General features: G+C 50.6%; 1 protein-coding gene across 9 annotated transcripts in view; it reads right to left on the bottom strand.

Annotated features, from left to right (window-relative positions):
• The window catches only part of Ppfia1 (PTPRF interacting protein alpha 1), an 89,773-nt gene that overhangs the window by 43,183 nt on the left and 24,235 nt on the right, over positions 1 to 22,355 (bottom strand). For 5 of the 9 annotated variants that reach the window (XM_058579439.1, XM_058579442.1, XM_058579438.1 and 2 more), the window contains exons 3-13: positions 9,936 to 10,037; positions 9,446 to 9,610; positions 8,939 to 9,013; positions 8,520 to 8,621; positions 7,879 to 8,100; positions 6,519 to 6,665; positions 4,967 to 5,101; positions 3,743 to 3,817; positions 3,320 to 3,403; positions 1,841 to 1,972; positions 630 to 692 (exon numbers count right to left, since the gene is read on the bottom strand). In XM_058579439.1, the coding sequence (XP_058435422.1) occupies positions 630 to 692; positions 1,841 to 1,972; positions 3,320 to 3,403; positions 3,743 to 3,817; positions 4,967 to 5,101; positions 6,519 to 6,665; positions 7,879 to 8,100; positions 8,520 to 8,621; positions 8,939 to 9,013; positions 9,446 to 9,610; positions 9,936 to 10,037 (1,302 nt within the window). The remainder of the gene's footprint in view (positions 1 to 629; positions 693 to 1,840; positions 1,973 to 3,319; positions 3,404 to 3,742; positions 3,818 to 4,966; positions 5,102 to 6,518; positions 6,666 to 7,878; positions 8,101 to 8,519; positions 8,622 to 8,938; positions 9,014 to 9,445; positions 9,611 to 9,935; positions 10,038 to 22,355) is intronic. The other 4 variants (XM_046444937.2, XM_046444935.2, XM_058579443.1 and 1 more) reach the window with 1 other exon arrangement.

The raw sequence follows: 22,355 nt of genomic DNA on the forward strand, positions 1-22,355 counted from the left end.
AGTGTGGTCGGCTGGTTTGCTTCAGTGCTGGGGATGGACCCAGGGCCTGGAGCACACTGGGCAATGTGCTGCCACTAAGTTGGCCCCAGCCCTAACAGCACTTTTATTTTTTAATTTTTTTAGTTGTAGACAGATACCTTTATTTTCTTAATGTGGTGCTGATGATCGAACCTAGTGCCTCACAGGTGCTAGGCAAGGACTCTACCCTTAGCCACAACCCCAGCCCACACTGTATATTTTTATTTTCTTTTTGGTTCTAGAGGCTGAATTTACCCACAGGCACTAAACCACTGAGCTATGTTCCCAACTCATTTTATTTTATCTTTTCAGACAGGGTCTCACTAAGTTGCTAGCCCCAAACTTACAACCCTCCTGCCTCAGCCTCCTGAGTTGCTGGGATTCTGGGCATGTGCTACCATACCCAGCAACAGCTCTGTTCCTGATGAAAGGTCTCTGCTAATATATTAGCCTCATACACTTGTATCTCAAATACAAAGGCACACATCTTCTGTTAGTAGCCTAGGAGAGCTGTAAGCTAAGCTTCTCTCAACTTGCACCACATATCTGTGATAACAGTTACTCAATTCAGCTCTTAACGGGTTTCTCAATGAATCAGAGCATTTAAGTACCTTATCATGTTGCGTTTCTTCTAATTGCTTTTTTGCGTTTTCAACTTCTCGCAGTAGAGAATTCTGAAAGAGAGAGCATCCATCAGTTGAGACTTTAAAATGTCCCGGGTGACACACTACAGGTGCCTTTGTCTAAAAGACAAAGCAGCACAGGGAAGGAAGGAACTGCTGGGTGTGCCAGGGAGCAGTGCCCAGGCCCAGGGCTGGATGCACCTGATAATCCTTCTCGCCATGTAAATGCCCTCCTTTACTGACCCAGCTGCTAAATGTAGGTAGGCTCTTAGCCAGGTTCATGGGCAAGTTCACTTTAATCAGATAAACTAGTTTATACCGACTACGAGGCTGTGCAATGTACTGGTCAATTGAAACCTGAAGTTAAGTTTCAAATGTAAAATTAGAACAAAGCTAAAAACATTCCTCTACCTTAAAATGAGCCATTCTGTGCGGCATCTAATAATGTATTTTGTAACTAGTTTTGTGTAAAATAAACGTGTCCCCTAATGAGGAGTAATCACCACTGATCCTTTCAGATTGCATGACCCAGCTGAGTGCCAGTCTAGGGACACTTCCCAGCTGCACTTCCAGGGACGCACATGCCCACCAGCACACCCAATCCCAGCTCAGCTGGAGACGCAGGGAACAGCTCCTGGGAGATGTGAGCCCCAGAGGCAGGGCTGAGACCTCCTTCCAAGCGGGTGAGGAGATGGAAGGCGGGGCCTGGGATGGGAGCGTCTGGTTTTAGTTGATTCCATCTCTCCTACCACACCATGCGTTGTGTGTATGAACAAGACCAGATCAACTTCCACAGAAGAGCAGAGGAGAGAGGTGGGGCTCAGTGAGATGGCAGTGGCAGTGCAGGCCAATACAAGCCAATCAGAAAAAAGCTGCACCGTTCACCTGTGAGCTGTCCGCGGCTGCTTCTGTGCTGATTACTAACTAGTGTGACGTTATTTTACTAAATTATTCACGATTACTAAAATGAGCCTAAAATGCTCACCATCAGGCCCTTTATAGAAACTGCTCACCTACCCGTGTCCTGGAGTCAGAGTGACAGACAACTTGCCACTCATGCTTGAGTAAGGCTGTGTGCAGCCCGGAGACTGCCGTGCCCTCCCCCCACAGCAGAACCCCCAGCCCCACTGCCTTCTCCTGGAGAAGAGGGTAATGGCTGCTCTGGAAGGGAGGCCCTGCAGGGCCTGCCCAGCACCCACCTTGTCCTCCAGCGCAGCCATCCTCTCCTTCAGATGGAGCTGCAGCCTCTCGTTGGATTCTGAAAGGAGCTTGTCAACAGTGTCTGAGAGACGTTTGTTATGTTCTTCATTCATTTTTTCTCTCTGTCTCGCCTAAAATAGGACCAACAAAGACCTGAGACTTTGAGCAGAGGTAGGAGCATTACTTTAAAAGTACCAAGGACCAACGTGAGCCATTCACTTGCTATCACGCTCCAGCTGCTCCTTCCGGCTACCAATCCTGTGGACTTCCATGTGCCGATCAGAACAACTCATGGATATGGAAAACTCAGGGACAAATCTTAAATATACAGCCCTCACAATGTGCCTCACATAGAGCAACAGTCCTTATCTAAAGGAGGACACATCACACAGGATACAGAATACCTGAGATTCCTTTTTGGCAGATGCTTGTTTCCTGTTAGCATCTAACTTTTGGCGGGCGGGTGGGGTGGGTTGGATTAAACCCAGGGATGCTTTACCAATGAGATACCTCCTCAACCCTTTTTATCTTGAGACTGGGCCTCGACAGATTGCTGATCTGGCCTTAAACCTGAGACCCTAAGCCCCCAAGTCATTGGGATCACAGGTGTCGACCACGGCATCTAACAACATCTGAGTATTTTTAAAGTAAAAACAGCTTAATGTTTATTTTTAACTGGTAGAATTATTTCGATCCCAAGGTCTGTCCTTCACAACTTCATGAACTGGTTTTGACAGTAATGATGTATGTCCTCTAATACATAATGTCACTCTGCCCATGGGATCAAAGTGTGCACGTGAGTGGCGGGAGGATGCAATCTTTAGGCAGGCATCAAAACCATCTCCTGGAAGCTCTTCAATGCTCTAAAGCGCACGGCCACAAACACAGAATTTTGGGAAAATAAAACCTAACTGCCTTAAATTAATGTCAGAAAGTTGGCTGAGGTGAGGTGCATCGGCTCGACACTCAGATGTCCGTGCCTCCTCCACTCACTTACACAGGTAGAATCCAGCCTGAACTCAGGCCTCCTGTGTCCTGACCTTGCCCTACACGCACCCCCCCCCCACCCGCCCAGTTCCAGGAAAACTCAGGACTCAGAGACACACCTCTGCGGCACTGTGTCCTAGCGCTCTCACCACCGGCCATCTCAGTGTTCCTTTGGGTGGCGAATGATAACCTGGGATTTGGGACAGAGGTCAGGCTTCTGACCTGAACTGGGGACTTCAGTGTCACACCCTGAGCAGGTGTGTCTCACCTTGGATGGGGACCTGGCTCTACACTTCAAGGCACCCCCAGCTAGCACACAGCTTTGAGGGACTCCCATGAAGCCCACATGTGCCTGGAGCAGCTCCCTGTGGGCGAGGGAAGCAGAGTCTGCCTCCGCAGACCTGCCTGTGGGCACAGGCTCCTGCTGCCAGCCAGGCTGCACACATCAGCAGGCAGCCTCTGCGCCCCTCGCGGCTCTAGCGTGTACGCACCCGCTGCAGCTCCTGATTCTTCTCCTCCAGCTGCGCCTCCATCTGCCGCAGCCTTTCTTCGATGTTACCGTGTCTCTCTTCAGCCTGTCAGAGACGCCGTGAGTGTCGCACACGCACCTCTGTGGGTGGCATGCTGTGTCCCACTGCAGCAACAGCAGCAAGCGTGGCATGCTCGGTGGGGCGGCCTCACGCGAGGCATACCCTGTGCACACTGTCCCCGCGGCCCCGCGGCTGCGGGGGCTAACCATGAGACAACCGGCCCTGAGCGCTGTCTCTGAAGCCCGCGGTGCTGACGATGGCTCAGTGCCCCCCACCACGTGCCTGACCTCAGCGACCCGTGACTTCCCCATCCTCAGACTGCTGGTCAGTCAGCACGTAAAGCAGAAAGCAGCAAGCACGGGAAGGAGCAAGGCACACGTCTACCTTCCTAAGCTTGGAAGTAAGTTCCAACACTTTAGCTTCCTTAGCAGCAGAGCTCCCAGAAGACAAAGGGTCAGACTACAAAGCCGACAAGGACAGGAAAGAAAGCAGGAAGAGAAGAAACCGAGAATTTAAAAGGGGATCATCAAGGGAACCAGGTGGTCACAGTGGGCCAATACTCTTGCTTCATGGGACAGGCAGGCAAATCTGGCTGCCACCCGCCTGCCTCAAGATTGCCTCAGCAGCAGGACACTGCACCTCTGTCCAAGGACCCCTCTCCCCACCTCTCCCCAGTAGGAGACTGCCTCCTAGCCAAGGCGACTAGGATCCCTGCCAGGGGACAAGAAGGCTGGCTGGTGCCTCCTGCCCTGCAGCACTAAGTACTTCCTACCCCCAGGAAGGCCGGGGGTCTGGCAAGGAGGCCTCCCAGGGCCTGTGTGAATGCCTGAGTTGAGCACCTACTACATCACTCTGGAGCAGCCTCTTCACTGCCTGCTTCTCCCAGGGACCTGAGAACCAAGGGCATGGAGTGCTCCTGCATGTGCCTCGCCAAGAGCTGGTCAACAGAGGAATGGCTGCTACTCAAAAAACTTTTTTTTTTTTTTTTTTTTTTTTGGTACTGGGGATTGAACTCAGGGGCATTTAACCACTAAGTATATTTACAACTCTTTTTATTTTTCCATTTGAGACAGGGTCTTGCTAAGTTGCTGAGGCTAGCTTTAATCTTGTGATCCTCCTGCCTCAGCTTCCTGAGTTGCTGGGATTACAGGCACCACATCCATCAAAAAGTCATTTTTAAAGACAGGCATGGTGGCCCGTGGCTATAGCTCCAGGTACTTGGGAGGTCAAGGCACGAGGATCACTTGAGCTAGGAGTTCAGGGCTCGCCTGCACAACACAATGAGACCCCACCTCAAAAACAAACAAAAAACTGTACTTTTATTCCAAAAGAATAAAATTAAAAGTTTGACAAGTCTGTCTTTAAAGAGAATGGCATTTTTCTTTTTCTGAGAAAAAATTATCCTCTTTTATGAAAACCTCTAGCCTATGTGGTATGTACCTGAAGGAACTGGAGGGAGGTTCAGGAGATGACAAAGGAGGACAGGTTTGACATTTAAAAGGCATCCCGTCCAGGCAAGGCACTGAGAGCAAATCTGAGCTACACATGGGTCCAGTTGCACTGACTGACAGCTACAGTCCTGCCATGGGACCAGAGCCACCCGCACACCTTGGAGAGTGCCGCCACCCTCTGGGCCAGCTCCGCTTCCACCTCCGGAAGCGTCTCAGCCTTCCTGAGGGTCTGCTGCAGCTTCTGCTCCGCCAGCTCCAGGCGCTCCTGCAATTGCCGGTTTTTATCCTCTGTCTGTGGAAGAGAGCCCAGCGTCAGAACGTGGGAATCGTCTAGTGCTTTCTGTCACCACTCGGCAGACTGGGCTGTTGAGGGAACGCCGGCTGCTCAGGTGGCCCGCTCAGGCCGGGCTTCTCTGGCCCTGCTTATCAGGTTTGACCTCCAAGCCCCAAACTCCCCTTGACAACCTATTTGCTATTTTCTTTTCAAGGAGAGAGAGAGAGAATTTTAATATTTATTTTTTAGTTTTCGGCGGACACAATATCTTTGTCTGTATGTGGTGCCGAGGATCGAACCTGGGCCGCACGGATGCCAGGCGAGCGCGCTACCGCTTGAGCCACATCCCCAGCCCCATGCTATTTTCTTAAGAAAGTGATTTTTTAAGAACAAATGAAGGTCCCTGACCTTAAGGAAAACAAGTTTTCTCTAAGAGCCCCTCATTCTCAGTGACAAATCAAGGTGAGAGGGTTTAGTACCAACCTCGCCAAAAGCAACCAGCCCACACCTGGAGGCCATGCCTCCTGCCACAAACCGCCTGTGTGTGGCCCAGGGCTCTCGTGAGCCAGACGAGCTGCTCAGCTGAGTTTCTAAAGGCACATTTCTTCTTCTTTTTTAAAAATCTTCTTGGGGCTGGGGTTGTGGTTCAGCGGTAGAGCGCTCACCTAGCATGTGGGGGGCCCTGGGTTTGATCCTCAGCACCACATAAAAAATAGAATAAATGGAACAAAGGTTTTAAAAAAAAAAAAAAAAAAAAAAAACTTCCTAACTCTAAAAACTTGAACATAGAAGAAATTTTTTTAAACACCTAAAAGTTTTTAGCTGCTAAGCAGCTAACATCTGTCCACATCTTCTTCGTATGGACATACATACATGCTCTAAACCCTCAAAATATATCACACTAGCATAGCCTGGTAGAAGTTATTCCAAATATCCCTTTTAATAACAGCCTAATATTTTATTTTTGGTTAAACAATGCTCCTTATTAAATACCGGATACTTTATTTTCAAGAACACTGATGCAGGATTTTCTGGTTAGCTCTCAGTTCCCTGGGACTACAGAGAAACAGGAGTAAATAAGGTTTTCAAACTACAGGAGACACTGATTCTACGCACTTCACTTTTAAGTTTGCCAGCAACCCGTTATCAACTGGTAGCCAGAGCCTTGGACTTGTCCAACACTCTGCTCCTTTCCTACGAGATGAGCTCGCAAGCACCAGGTCAGCTTGTCATGGGAACAGCAGAATCAAGCAGCTCCATGAAGTGGTGAAGCCTCAGTTCCTCGTAGGCTGCAATAACCCTCCCTCTTGATCGCAATATTGTAAGATCATGAAAAGTAATATTTGGACTTTATATTTTCAACATGAAACTTTGGAAAAATACCTTTATCTTCATTAATAATTAAAGCCAGACGAAGGCCTGTGAAACCCATTACCTGCCGATGCAGAGAGTCTTTGTTTGCGATTTCGTTTTCAAGCTTATCATTGAGGTCATGCACAGATGTGGCTTCACGCTGTGCAGCGAGGTAGCGTTTCTCGAGGGTCGTGATTCTCTCCTCCATGTCCTCCTTCTGGGCCATGGCCTACAGAGACATTTCAGAGGGAGGAAGGCAGATGAGGAAAGCGTCTGCGTCAAGCCACACACAGCCTTCCTTCTCCATCTTTTACTAGACGGATAAAACCTCTAGTAAACTCTGTAGTTACAAAATCCAACCGTGTTGTCAAATGCAAACAGAGATCACAGGCTAATTTAACTGGACGCAACCACCCAAAGTGTGTAGCAAAATGAATCCTACACACTGCCCAATGCTGAGACCAGGACCACAATTTTATTCACACAATACCGCCAACAAACTCACCGTTTTTAGGTCCTTCTCTGTTTACTAAGTCACTAATGATGACAAAGTCTTAATATTTAAAAGATAGGTCTTGCCAGACACAGTGGCACAAGCCTACAATCCCAGCAATTTGGGAGGCTGAAGTAGGAGGTCAGTCTGGCACTTAGCGAGACCCTGTTTCAAAATAAAAATGAAAAGAACAGAGGACAGCAATAGAGAGCACCTGGGTTCAACTCCCAATACCCAGGACTGACCAAAGATTAAGAAATAAAAAAAAAACCTAAAAAGAATTTTACTCTTTCTGCCACATAATCTTCTACTGTAGCCAAAATATAATAGGATCTAATATGAGCAAATATTTTCCTTTGTTCTCAACCCTTCCATGAAGTTGCTCACTGATCCCTGTTCTTACATCCACACTGAAGGGTCAGGATGGTCGGATGGTCGTGTGCAGGCACAAAGAGCAGGTTAGGAAATGACAAAAGGTGGCACAGCAGAGTATCCAGCCCTCATTTGATTTATAAGAGTCCCTGGTTTCTCACGGGTGCACAGACACAGACGTTTGTCAGAAATTAGTGTAGCTGCATGTGCTTTCACACGATGATCCCAACGTGACCCAAGTGGGACCACTGTTTGGCCTCCGGCCTCCTGAGACAGAGGGAAGGTGGGGAGAGGAGGGAGTGTCCGCAACCCTCCCCGGCCAGTTGCAGACAACCAGCAGCGCCTGCGCACACCGGCTAAGCAGTGGCCAAAGGAAGTGGGTCGGGTGAGGGACGCCAAGACTGGCCGTAGAGAGGAGGCCCTCCCACCGTGGACGCCAGGCACACAGTGCTGTTTTCCGTCCCTGCTGCTCTACACCAGCCCCGAGGCTGGAAGGGACTGGGAGAAGCAGAGAGAAACCAAGTGTCCCACATGCCCCAAAGGTGCCGGCAGCACTGCCATTTCTAACACCACTCACTTCACGGACATCTCGTTGCAGTTTTGTGTTCATCTCCTCAGACTTGATGAGATCCTTTCTAGCTGTGTCCAGATCCTCCTCCAGCTCCGCCACATGGCTGGAGAGGGTGGCCAGGCGCTCCTTCATCTGGCTCTGCTCCCGTGATTGCTTGTCTATGACTTCCTGGAGCTCGATGACTTTAGCCAGGTCTTCCTCGTGGCTGGAGGAGCCGTCAGAAGATCTCTACAGGAAGACACACGCCCTTAAGTAGCCTTGCTTGGTGTGCTGTGAAATAAAATGCTTCTAGGAAACAGGGACCATCGAAACCGATTTACAAGCCAGGCACAGGCCTGTAGCCCCAGCTACTCAGGAGGCCGAAGTGGGAGGGTCACAAGTGCAAGGCCAGTCTGGGCAACTCAGTGAGACCCTGCCTCAAATAAAATGAAAACTAACAATGGCTAAGGGTGCAGCTCAGTGGAAGAGAAATCCCAGTTCAGTCCCAGCAAAAAAAAAAAAAAAAGAGAGAGAGAGACGAGAGAGAGAGGCCTGTGCACTCTGCTGGGCAGCACAGCCCTCCCGCTGCTCAAGCTGTGGTGGCACTTTGGCAACAGCCTCCCAGAAGCCCCGCATGCGGTGGCCACAGCAGGGAACGCAGGACTTGCCTTTCCATTGGTGCTGGGCGTGCTCTCCTGCTCGTGGCTTGCGTCAGGCACTCCCCCCGCCGCCACTTTCTTCTGATTATTCTGCTCCTTTAGAATCATCAGCTGAAACCAAAAAGATACAAGAACATGATGACTCTAAGAAAAGTGACAGCAGCAAAAGGCCTTTTTGGAAAAGCATGACCCTCAGCCGCTCCCCATGGCACCCAGGGCAGCCTCAGGATCAGAATCTGCATCTGCTGGACCAACGAGGACTGGAGATCCTGCAATTGCACCAAGTCTCATGGCCTGGTCCTCACACGACCCCAGCCGCTGGTCCTCAATCAGAGAAGTGAATAAAACCCGACTCCCACTAGACAGGCCCCATGCTCCTCTCCAGACTAAAGGATGAGGCCACGCACCACGGTGCTGGCACAGCTCACCTCCTTGTGTGTTGCTCCCAGCTCTTCTTCCAGGAGACTGCACCTCTCCAGTGCCACTCGCAGTCGCTCTCTCACCTGTAAACCAGAGCACGGGCTCCTGTGTGCGCCAATGCATTCACTTTGTTCTTAGGGTACAGTCACCCTAATGTCAGTGAGTACAACAGAGGACCTATCATGTCTTTCACTGCCATTACTATCAAGAAAACTTCCTTTTTAATGGCTTTAAGTTAAAAAAAAAAAAAAATAGCTGGGGATGTAGCTCAGTGGGAGAGAAATCCCAGTAAAATTCTGCCTCTAAATAAACAGCTTATTTAATTCTTAACAGAAAATTAACACACAGAACTAATCACTGTTAAGACACTTAGGCCAGCGAGCTCTTAGAATTCAAGAAGCTATCTGCCATCTCTACAGCATGAGAACAGAATGAACGTACTGGCACACACAGGATGAAGCCTGCCCAATAGCTCACGTGCAAATCCAGAACCATCAGTTCAGGGCTAACAGTACCTTCTCATCCAGAGCTTTGTGGTGTTCAAACAGTGACTTCAGCGCTTTGAGCACTTCCACCTCACTGGACACACCTGCGGGAGACTGTGCCTGTCTCTTCACCACTGTCATCCTGAGAGAGCGCTCGTGTCTGGAGACCAGGCATTCCAGATGTTCCAGCAACAGCTGAAGCAGAAGGCCAGAGAGACATGTGGGAGCTCACTTTTCACATGTGAGTCCCTTACAATGTCATGCTAAACTAGTCAGAATCCCTTCCACTCTGTGGGATGCAAGAAATTCCCCCCTCGGCTGTACCACAGCATCATTAGGTCCCACTGCAAGTTTCAAGCAACTCCAGTGCTGGGCCGACTGAGCACGCACTGCTCAGCATGAGAAGCGTGAAACGAGTTTAAAGGCAGCACAGATGGCCTTGCAGTTCTGGGACAGTAGCTCCAAGAGGTCCCCACACGGTGGCCAGAGGCAGACAGCAGTCAGGTGCCCACTGACTCACCCTGGTGTTGTTCCGCTCTGCCTTCAGTTCAGCAATCTCTTCCTCCCTCTCCAGGAGCTGCTCCCTGCAGACATTGAGCTCTTTCGTGAGTGCCGCAAACTCCTGGAAAGCAGCAAAGGGAAGGCAAAGAGAGGGTGACTGCGCACATGAGCGAACAGCGAGCCCTCCTGGGGGGACTTCCATCACCTCCTCGGTCCACACGGTCCACACGTATGGGCGACCCACCCGGGGTGTGGAGGAGTGAGCCCTGGGGTCCTCCAGAGACCAGGGGTGCCCTCATGGATCAGAGCTCAGGCCAGACCATCGGCGGGGGCACAGTGCTGATGGAAGCCCACGCCTCCGCACCCACAGAGGTCACACATGTCCTAAACCGGGAGGGAACCTGGGATGAAGCAGAGGACATTTTCAAGTGACTTGTAGCAACATGACCTACACCTGTGGGGAAGGGGAAAACAGGCCTACATGCTGGCCGCCTCCTGCCTAGGCAGGCTCGCCCCTGGGAAGATCACAGGACCCTGGAGACTCCCCTGGGGAGTCAACTGTAAAAATGTCAACTGCAAAAATGACTTTTAGGCAGGAGGATCGCGAGTTCAAAGATAGCCTCAGCAACTTAGCAAGGCCCCAAGCAACTCAGTGAGACCCTATCTCTTTTTAAAATAAATAAATATTTATTTTTTTAGTTGTAGTTGGACACAAGACCATTATTTCACTTATTTATTTTTATGTGGTGCTAAGAATTGAACCCAGGGTCTAGCACGGGCGAGGCGAGCGCTCTACCGCTGAGCCACAACCCTAGCCCCAAGACCCTATCTCTTAGTAAAAATACAAAATAGGCTGAAGATGTGGCTCGGAGTCGAGTGCCCCTGAGCATCTGCCCGGCACTGATCTGGGCTAGCTCTGCACTGCCACACCGGGCACTCCATGGATGCTGCAGACAAGCTGAGCCCAAAGACTGGGACTCACACTCTCCTGCCAGTCATCACATGGGGCGAAACAGCTGAAACTCAGTCAAGTCCCTTGTAGTGTCTCTGGGATGAGTCCAACACTCAGTGCCTCCGCTGCTCACAGTGGGAAGAGCCTGAGGGGTGGTCCTGGAAGTCAGTAAGCAGGCGGTGCTCCAGGGCACTCCCGGGACCCTCCCACTCCAGCTCAGCCTCCCACAGGAACCCGCCACCCCTGGGAGTCTGCTTCTACCTGCTGACAGGTAGAAGACGCCTGTTGGAGCCACAGTGAGAGCTAAAACCCTCTTCCTGAGGGACACAGATATGCAGCACTGCCACCATCAACAAGGGAAAGAGGAAGATTTACATGCTATGCCTCGAATACTACACTTCAGGAGGAGCAGAACCGGAGCTTCCCCCTCCCAGCTCAGAGACGCAGGCTCCTCCAGATTCTGGCAGCCGACACTGGAGGTCCTGCTTCCTCTGTGCCTTAAAGCCTAGCACAGACCTGGCCAGGCAGCAAGACTCTTCAGAGGCCCACGCATGGGACGCATTCACCTATCACTCCATGTGCCCACAAAGTGCGCCCCTCCATGGGATCTCTCCTGTAGATGCCAATGCTGTCCTGTGGGAAGCCCTCTGACTGGCAGCTCCTCCAGCTCACCATCAGGAGCCCACCACCAAGAAGGGCACCGACACTCCTCAACAGGGTCTTGCACGAAAAATAGATTCTTTGGGAGGCAAGTGAAAGAAAACTGGCCTGTGACTAGCTTAAACCAAAAGGCTATTATTATTATTACTCACATGAGTGTCACGTCCAAGGCAGAGCTGGCTCTGGGCCTGCCTGAATTCAAGACCTTGAATGTTTATTTTATCACTATGTCCTCTGGTGCTGCAGTCTGGGTCAATTCTGTGAAGTTACCGCTCACTCAGGAATCCTGCCCTTGACTGTGTCCAGACCAGAGTCTGTCATCCCGGCTACTGTCCTTTTCATTTCCTAGAATTCAACTTGGTTTTCTGCCATTTCTTCCTTTTCTGTTTCTGCTGGACGCCTTCCTGTCTCTTCAGGTATATTAACGTGTATCTTCAACGATCACGTGCAGACTGACTTTGGCAGTTTTTGCCAGACTCTCCACCCACTTCAGATGGAGCAACTGCACCTCTCTGAAGGAGGTAACCCTGTGGGGCACCTCACATGATCCGCCCTCGAGCTCCATGCAGTGTGGCTGCAGGATCGCCCAAATGAGGCCTCATCTGCTAGCACCCCTCATCTGCCTAGTTGTCTTAGCCACTTTCAACTACTATGAAAAATGAAAAAATAACTTACAGAGAGTGGGTGGCCAAGAAGCAAGACATGCGCTTCTCACAGTTCTGGAGGCTGAAGTCTGTCTGAGGTCCTAGCACTGGCAGATCAAGTGTCTGGCGAAGGCCTGACTGCCAACTTCTCACATGGTGGAAGGGCCCGGAGCCCTCTGGGGTCTCTTCCACAAGGCACTAACCCCCTCAGGATGACTCCACCCTCAGGCCTCATCACTCCAAAAGCCTCGCCTGCCAACACTATCGCCTGGGGTGAGGATTTCAAAGTGACTCTCAGGGACACAGCATAGTGTTCTGAGGTTGCTGTCCTCCACAACTTCCCAGGCCTTAGTCCAAACTAAGTGTTCTATGGTGACGTGTTTCTGTCACAGAACCATGGGACAGTGTGGCTGTCCACTCTCCCTAGAAATCCCAAGGGTGTCTACGGTGCCAAGTGACCTTCCCTGAGGAAACCTCATCTAAACCCAACTTCAAAAAGCAAGACTCCCGGGTCTGGGGATACAGGTCAGTTGGAAGAGTGCTTGCCTCGCATGCACAAGGCCCTGGGTTCAGTCCCCAGCAATACACACACGCGCGCGCACGAGAGCGCCTCCGTTAAGCTCCAGTCCCACAGAGCCCTTCAACCCTGCCATCCTGCCTGAGCATCCAAGGTGCCTGCCAGCACTGCCTGTTGGGGCCTTGTGGAATCAGCCACCTCCTGCTGCCCAGGCAGGTTTCTAGCTGCTTCTGTACTAGGGGGTCTTCATCTTACCTGGGGCCTGGCTGGCATATGGCCAGTTTGCCTCTCTAAATCTTACCTGGTCACTACTGTGTACAGTCGAGGTTTGTCAGTCACAGCGTGAGTTCCACCTCCTTCTTGGCAGGAAGCCACAATTCACTCAAGGAGGCGTCACACCTAGCCTACACCAGCCACTGGGCTGCACACTCCTGAGGGCACTCTACAGGACAGGCAACAGGCTGGCAAGTACCTGTGGGGAGGGCACGCAGAGGGAGAGGTGCCAGGTCCCTGAGCCGAGTCTGGACCAGCCACCTGGCCAGTGAGAACCTCCCTCAGGAAAGCAGGAAGAGCCCTGCTGCTGGGCCATGGGCAGGGTGTGGGGACAGGTGGGAGGGCTTGCTGGTGAGGCCCTGGACACAGGCAGGAGGCTGGGGGCCTTGGGGGCACCAGGAGTTGCCTGCTCTATACACTGAGGGCCTTGAGCTGGAGTGGGCCAGACTACCAAGGCCTCGGCCAGAGCTCTCATGCAGGAGCAGCCTGCAGCTGGGCGGGAGGTGAGGAAGGGCGTGCGCACAGCTGCAGGTCCCACGGAAGGAGGGGGTCTGACCTACAGCTGCAGGTCCCACAGAAGGAGGGAGTCTGACCTGAGCTCCGCAACAGGACAGCCACTAGGAGAGAGTTCTCAAAACAAGCACACCACCTGACACCTGCCAGACGCATGGAGCAGCACGAGTAGCATGGCCACACAGAAGCTTCGATCCCCACACCGGGTTCCTGTAGTGAGGTGCCACGCTAAGGGAGGCCGGCATGAACGTCATTCCACGCCAACCACCCAGGCACTGGATGTGGACAACATTCAGGGCCAAGGCCTGGACAGGCTAACATAAAAAGCCATTATAACCTCACTGGGATTGTCCCAGGAGATGATCACCGTCACACACAGCACTGGCATGTCAAGCCATCTGAACTCTCACCGACAGCAAGGTGCTGAAGTGGAGGACAACAGTGCCCACGACTCAACGACAACAGCAGTTCAGCTCAGGGAGGCAAAACGCTGGCCGGACTGAGTGCAAGAGAGAACAGGGAGGAGCGAGGACAGATGCAGGCAGAAGGTCCCCCCATGAACCTTGGTAGTAGAGGACAAAAGAGGGGTGTCAGGAGATGTGGGGTCAAAAAAGACCCTTGGGAAGATGAGGCAGATGTCTGCATGTGGATGAGAATTCAGGGGCGAGGGGAAAGGACAGAGTGGTGGCTCTGAGAAGGTGCAGGCAGTGGCATCTAGTGGCCTGGAGGAGACGACAAGCTTTTCTGGGAGCACAGCCTCTACAGAGAGCAAGGGAAGAAGGCAGGGAACAAGCGCAGGTCTGACGTGTGGGGAGCTTACAGGGGCTGCCTGAAAGAACAGAGGGGCCGCAGGCGCGGGCCTGGGCCTGGGCCTGGCGGGGGGGCAGAGGAAGAGGAGGCCTGAGACTGCCTGGGGAGGGCAGGAGGCCTGGGGAAAGACAGGACTGCCGGCCTGGGCACTGGGGCAGGAGGCAGCACAGAGGGCACCGGGGCTGTGATGGCACGACAGGCACTGGGACTTGGGTGGGCAAGAAAAACGGGAGGCACGGCCACAAGGTAGCAGGCTCCCGGGAGCACAGGTCACAGAAGGGCTGAGCGTCAGCTCTGTTCTAAAGTCTACTGTGAACAAACACCATTGTCTTCACACAAAACACCCAGTCCAGGCACAGCAGGAGGACCTGGAAGCTGGGTCAGCACTTGGGTGTGGGTGGTATGCTGGCTACAGGCATGGGCTCCCCTTTTCCCCACGGCACCCCCTCCGCTCCTCAGGGTCTCTCATCCCCAGATGAGAGCCCCTTTCCTCAAGTTTCCTGAAGACTTTCCTGAGACCCCACCAGCACCACGCACGCCCCCAGCAAACTGTCGTCATTCACCTACTGGATTCAACAGTGGAGACTACTCCAGGGTATTCCGCTCTGGCTATGGTAGGAAAAACATTACAGCACTGACAATCATTTCACTCAAAGGAAAACCTTTCTCTTTGCTCAAAAGAATTCAGTAGCTAAAAATGCATCAAAGCAATTTTAACTTAGGAGTTGAGATAAACACTGAACAGGAAATTCCAAAGTCTAGGATTCCAAAAATGTTCCTCTGCACATTGTGCTTAAATTATTACTGCAGGAAAAATGGGTATGAACCTCAACTATGTGCAACCAACAACCCACTTTATTACTATACAGGAATCTAAATTTAAAATGTCAACTAAAACAATGCTGTATGCCAAGCAGACCACTACTCTAAGGTGATGCTGTATTTACTGATATTTTCTGGAATTAAAATTTCAAGTATTTTCTTAAATTGAACAGACATGATAATCACTAGGACTCTTCATTTAAAAATCTACATCTGAGTAGTCCAAGTTTGCATTTCCATTTGAATTCATCTGGGGTCAAGAGAAAATAACATTAACCACAAAGACCAGTTCGAGAACCTGGTTTCATATAATGCTTAAAAATGTTGGTATTTATCTGTTATGGGTATTTCTGACCGGAAGGTTCAGATCTGGATAATGGGTACAGATTATATTAACCCCACATGATTGATCAAATCCACAATCAGGCCAATTTTTTAGTTAAGTCCCATGGATGACATGTGACATTTATCTCCAAAGGTGAAAACCTTCCCTCCTGTACTTCCAGTGGCTTCCAGGTGCTCCTATGGGAAGAGGTAGCAGCGACTCATCACCCCCTTCCTCTGGCATGACCCTGGCTCCTCCCGTTCTCTCCCACGATCACAACATGGGACATTTCTAACCTACTCCTCATCAGTAGTAATTCCATTTCAGTTTCAACTGCTTTTAATCACTCAATCGCTCAAACAGGAAGAAAACATCACTGCCTGAAATATAATTCAGCCACAAAAAAAAGAAAACTCAGGCATGCTATCATTCTACTGAGTGAAGGGACACTCACTCCACACAACCAACACTTTCACACACATGGAGTAAAAGCCCTGCACACCCCAGTGTTGCACACAGCCCCTTTTGGTTAAAAGCAAATGCACACTTGTGTGTATTTTTGCGACATTCATACACGAAACACAGACATGCAGACCAAGCTGCTAACACTGCTACACTGCAGCTGGGGAAGGGGCTGGGAGATCATTTATAACCCTTTATTACTTAATTTCTAAACATGTGAAAACAGTAACTACACATCCTCCTTTCTAAAACTTCAGGAACTGTCCACATGGACATATAACTTGCTCACAAATACCCCCAACTCTCAGCCCTGGGGCCTCAGGTCTTTCCCTTGCTTCCTTGCCCACTTCTGTAGTCTGACTGCAGCCTTGGCTGCAGGACCTATGACTGACAACCACCTCACTCCCTTCTACTACACCCAAAGGGCAGTTTCTGGCCTCCCCTAACTGGCCTGAGAGGGAACAGCAGCTGTGGTTTCCTGCTCCTGCCCTGATGGAACACAGGAGCCTTTGGGCTTCTCCAGGGTGTTACTCACCCCACAGCTCAGGTCTCGTATTTTTTTTTAACCGGGGGTTGAACTCTCAGGGGCACTGGACCACTGAGCCACATCCCCAGCACTATTTTGTATTTTTCAGAGAGAGGGTCTCACTGAGTTACTTAGTGTCTCGCCGTTGCTGAGACTAGTTTTGAACTCATGATCCTCCTTCCTCAGCCTCCCAAGCTGCTGGGATTACAGGCATGGACACCATGCCCAGCTACAGTTCTTATAGGGGCCCCAAACACTCTCCCTACCTGAGCTCATTGCTCACTCCGACCCTGGCGCCAACTCCTAAGGCCTCACCACGGATTGTCCGACCCCACTGTATGGGTCAGGCACCCAAGGGGCACACTGCCTCCTCCTTCTCCCAGCAACCACAGCTGGGGACTGCTGATCCTACCGCACGAGTGGGGACCACGTGCTTCCCATGGCCCTGCCCCTCCTCCGCCAGCCCCCATAGCTCCTCAGCCCACCACAGAGCTGCCTACTCACCCGGCCTCCATCCTGCTTCCCGACGATCTGTCCTCTACACCATTTGAAACAAACCATACTCTGTGACTTCCTGCTCAGAATCCTTCAGGAACTTCCCACTGCCCTCACGGTCAAGCCCGAGGCCCCTGACACCAACGAGAAGAGCACACACCTGTGGAGCACCTGCACAGACCAGCTCACCAAATGCACCCCCAAGAGGGACAGAGGGAACACACAGAGCCCCCAGTGCACGTCAGAGCAGCACTCAAGCAGGCACCCCTGGATGCTGGCCCTGCCTCTCTCATCACTGGGCCTCACACTCAGCACATCTGTCAAGGACACTCGGTTTGTGTTCCTCTGCTGTCCTTGCATACACGGTCACTCCCACTGACGTGCACCCACAAATCTCCAGCTCCCCAGTCTGCAGCCTCCCTGCTAGGCGCTCACGCAGCCCCCGCCCCCAGCAGCAGTCTAGCCTTCACTGGCTGCAGGGAGCCGCCTTCCCCGCTAGATGGGGGCTCCTGACAGCAGAAGCCCGGGTCTACAGGAAAGTGCCATTGTGCTTAAATTATTACTGCAGGAAAGTACCCAGCCAATGTGTGCCGAGACAGCAATGGCAGCAAGGAACGTGTGCTCCCAAGGAAGAACACTGTCTAGGAGGCAAGCAAAGCCTCAATCTGGGCACACAGGTTCACAGGTGGCCACGCCCAGCAACGGGCTGCACCAAGTGGGTGCAGCTGCAAGCCCCAGCCTCACCCTCCTCAACCAACCTTTCTGGAAATGCGTACTTTCTCAAAGCTCCCCAGGTAAGTCACCATCCTTGCATGTTTGGAAACAAATGACTTCTATGACCTCAGTACCTCACTCTGCCGAGTGTCAAAGGGAGAAGTCACAGATGTGGAACTGAAAGGTGGTGTGCTGGAAGGCCACGACAACAGGAGTCCCACCAGCTCTCCCAGAGCCCGGTGGCTCACTGGCTGGGACATGCTGGTGATTTCTGCCACACTGCTAGGATGAAGTCACTTTAACCTTCAAGTGTTAATTCCACTCTTCACAGCAGCATTTTCTTTATACAAACGCATTCCAACACACAACCCACGCACCCATCCCTCGTAGTCTAGAGGCCACTCTCTGGACTTCCAACCGACCCTCACCCTGACCCATCTTGGCTAAGCAAGTCTTCCCAGAATGGCCTGTCTTCCTGGGTGCTCCTGCTCCCAAGGGTGAAGGAACCCAGTGCCTCTGAGCGCCTGTGCACCAGACTCTCCTGCACCTGTGGGAGGATGGCCACCCACACTAGGCCCCAGGCCTGGGCTACCTTCTAGAACTGGTTCAGTCTTGTCTACATGCTGAGGAGTCCACCGAGGCCAAAAGCAGCTTGAATTTACTGTCAAAAACTGAATTTTCATTTGGAGCAGGAAAAGTTTTCAAGAGCCCTGGGTGTTTCCAAGGGAGAGCTGAGGGGCTTCTGGCCCAAGAACCAAAGAGGGCAGGGTTCCCACTCCCGCAGCCCTGCTCTGGGCCTGCCCAAAAGCTTCCATCAGATGCCTGATGTGCCCGCTAAAGTGGCACTGCCGGGGCAGCCATGCACAGCTTAGAGCCACCAGCTTGTGGCCCCGCATTGCAGCCTGCTGGACATCTCCGTGTTTCACTCTTAGGGGAGCTGTGTGCAACTCGGATGTGAATACTCAATGCCAGTACTTGAAGTCTGCATCATTCACGTTCCTCAAACTTATAATAGCCATACTGTTTCTATTATTTAAAATGTTCATAAAGACAAAGCATCACCGTCTTAACTATTTCAAAGTGTAAGGCTCAGGGGTCTCTAGAACACCCTAAGGTGCTACCAACACCTCTGTCCACCTCAGAAGGCTCACCACCAAGGCCATGCTCGCTGCCTCTGCTTCCACCCCAACTGCCCTGACCTTCCAGAAAAGGACAGGACAGGAGGTGACGCCTTCTGTACCCAGCTTTGGGTGCTCAGAAAGTGCAGCCCCGTGCAGTTCCCCCCTGGTTCCTGGTCTTCTCAAGGCTGTTCTTTTAGGCAAGACTGCAATTTCTTCATGGGAGTTAAGTTTTGCTTTGCTTACTTTCATTTTTCTGCTAAAGAGCAAACTCAACCATTTTTGGTTACCAGCATTTCAGTACTTAAAAATGACTGTGCACGTATGTTTCAAAATAACCTGAAATATTAGCATAAATGTATATTTCATGAAACAGCCACATGAAAAATAATCTATAACTAATTTTTTAAAACAGTCTAGAGGAGAGGAAGATCAAACCAATGAAATAAAATCAAGGGCAGAATTCCTTGGGTCATCAAGGAATTCTTTCTCTAGGTATACCCCCCCCCCCCGCCTTAGGGAATCCAGGGCTTTTTAATTTTTTTATTTTGAGACAAGGTCTCACTAGGTTGCTTAGACCTCCACTAACTTGCTAGGCTGGCTTCAAACCCACGATCCTCCTGCCTTAGCCTCCTGAGCCATTGGGATTACAGCCTCCTGCCATCTTCTAAGCACATTTTACACACTGAAAAACATGTTTTAAAAAGAATATTAGCTGAAAAAGGTTCTAAATGAATTTAAAACACTAGGCAATGGGGCTGGGTTGTGGCTCAGTGGTAGAGCACTCGCCTAGCACGTGCAAGGCCCTGGGCTCAATCCTCAGCACCATGTAAATAAAATTAAGATATTGTGTCCAACTACAACTAAAAAATAGATATTAAAAAAACACACTCGGCAATGAGATGAGACACAATATGAAGTGCAGTAACACCCAGTTTATGTTTAGATCAGCTTCCCAGCTTCCCAGTAAAGCTAGTTTGTGCTGTTGGCATTGCTCATGTTCACAAAGGTGTGAGACACTTTCGTGTTTTAACATTTCGTTCCATTGGTCTATGCCTGTGCCGAGAAGTCACTGAATCACAGAGGAGCCATCTTTAAAACATGAGATGAGAAACTGCTGGTGGGAGCTCGACGGTCTGAAGCCATCGTCAGGGACCAGGCAAGTGAGACTTCTACGGGCATGCCTGGTCTCCAGTGATTGCCAAGAAACCAACAGCAGCAGCAGGAGAAAGGAGTTTGGGACAGAGTTTGTTTGTTGTTGTTGTTGTTTTTTTAAAAAAAAACTATAACTTTTAAAACTTGTGATTCCAGCCATGCTCACCACACACAGCGGGTAGCTGAAGTTCTGGGTGGGCTCTCATCCACCAGAGGCAGGTAAGAAGGCCTGCTCCTGTGCAGCTGCAGAGCACACCACCCAGGGCTAAGGCCACCATTTAACTTTCCACTTGCTGTGACTGGCGCTGACACTCCTGCTGCCAAGCTTCCACGCTCACACAGGACACAGTTATGGACAGCCCTGTGCGTGTGTCACTATGCACATGCGAGGCGTGTCTGCAGGAGAAGCCACAGACTCTGGGTGAAAGGGCATTCATAACTTGAATACATGCTGAATTACCCCCAGGGCCCGGCGCCCTGAGAACACTGCTTTCCTTGTGACCTGACCGTCCTGGGGTGCCACTAAGCTCTGTAGTCCACCCTCCTTTTTGGATCCGTCTTCCATTCCCTGCTGTCACACAGAGGTCTCCAAAATCTCTGTGTGTGTTACACTGACTGTGAGCCTGGACACTGGGTGGCAGGAGTTCAGGGCAGAGCACGCTTTCTGTGAGGCTGTCACTCCCCTGACCCTGTCACAGCCAAGGGAATTAGCTGTACTGACTTCACTGGAAATGAGGATGCATTTCCTCCAGGGACGGTCCACAGCACACATGGTCAGACTTCTCGTTGACCACATCCCGGCCTGCTGGCACTTAAACCCACTCCTGTCCACAGGGCGGCCACCTCGCTTTGTTCCCATGGTTCTCTCTGATGGCTCTGACCCCCACCTCTTAGTCCTAAGCACTCACTCCCAGGAGGTAGAAACATCTGCCTGGTGCCTTCGAGTATGGCTGTGCCGAACACTGATGTGATATGCATGTCACTCTGGGCCAGTCTCCTTTTGTTTATTTTATGTTGCAATTAGGGCACCGTATTGGTTTTCTAAAATCATGTGTTTGAGTAGGCTTCTTAAATGAACGTCATTTCATGATAACAAAGAACACATTTTAAAGTACTATAAAATGAGGCCTGGATTCTCTAAGGGGTATACCTAGAGAAAGAGAACTGTTGGCTCAAAGGGTTGGGTACTTTGAATTGTCAATGTGCCTAATGATATAAATTACACTGCACTAAATGAATATAGTTTTACTGTTTTCATCATTTCCCCAAACATTTTTAATTCATGGTACAAAAGTTTTTAAATTTTTATTTTGAAAGGTCAGCATTTCCCCATGGATGATCAAGGCCATTTTGACAAGCCCCGCAGTACTGTGCCTCAGGGGCACTTAACCACTGAGCCACATCCCCAGGCTTTTTAATTTTTTTATTTTGAGACGAGGTCTCACTAGGTTGCTTAGGCCCCCACTAACTTGCTAGGCTGGCTTCAAACCCACGATCCTCCTGCCCCAGCCTCCTGAGCCATTGGGATTACAGGCATGTGTGACCACACCAGGATTGCCTTATTACTTTTTAAACATATAATTTATTTGTTATTTCATTCAAATGTCCACACAATTTCCCTCCATTTAAAATTTTTGCCTTTTTAAATCTTCCTGTGGCAAAAAGGGAGATTTATTATCTTAGCATACAACAGTAAAAATAACCATAAACCTATGAATGGTTAGCTTAATATTACAACTACTTTTATTTAAACATCACATATATACTACCTAAGCCCACATACAAAACAATTTTGAATAAGAAGCAATTCTCTTACTTTCTTATGAAAACAACTACCAAAAAAGCTTTTTGGAGCCGGGTGTGGTGGCACACGCCTATAATCCCAGTGGGTCGGGAGGCTAAAATAGGAAGATCGAGAGTTCAAAGCCACCCTCTCAGCAATGGTGAGGCACTAAGCAACTCAGTGCTCTAAGCAACCCTGTCTCTCAATTAAAAAAATACAAAATAGGGCTGGGGATGTGGCTCAGTGATCGAGTACCCCTGAGTGCATTCCCCCACAGCAAAAAAGGAAAAAAAAAAAAAAAACACTTTTTGGCCACTTTAATATGTACATTTAGAAATGCAGCTTGAAGGGGAGGGGATGGGGTAGGAGTGGGGGTGGGAAAGAGGGTGGAATGAGGCAAACATTATTACCCTTCGTATGTGTGTGCCTGCATGAATGGTGACTCTGCATCGTGTACAACCAGAGATGAAAAGCCGTGCTCCATTTGTGTAAAATAAATAAATAAATGCGGGACACAGCTTGCATGGTCACACTGACTCAGACTCTGCCTTGAATGCTGAGCAAGAAAAACAGGCAGGCTGGTCGGCAGACGGAGCTCTCTGTCCCAGTAGCGTACTAACTCACTGTGTGTGTCACCCTGTGTGGGGGCAGGGGTGCTGGGGACGGAGCC

This window comes from Marmota monax, unplaced genomic scaffold (genome assembly GCF_021218885.2).
Source record: "Marmota monax isolate L192 unplaced genomic scaffold, Marmota_monax_Labrador192_F-V1.1 WCK01_AAM20220418_F8-fsc00038, whole genome shotgun sequence".
NCBI classification, from domain to species: domain Eukaryota; kingdom Metazoa; phylum Chordata; class Mammalia; order Rodentia; family Sciuridae; genus Marmota; species Marmota monax.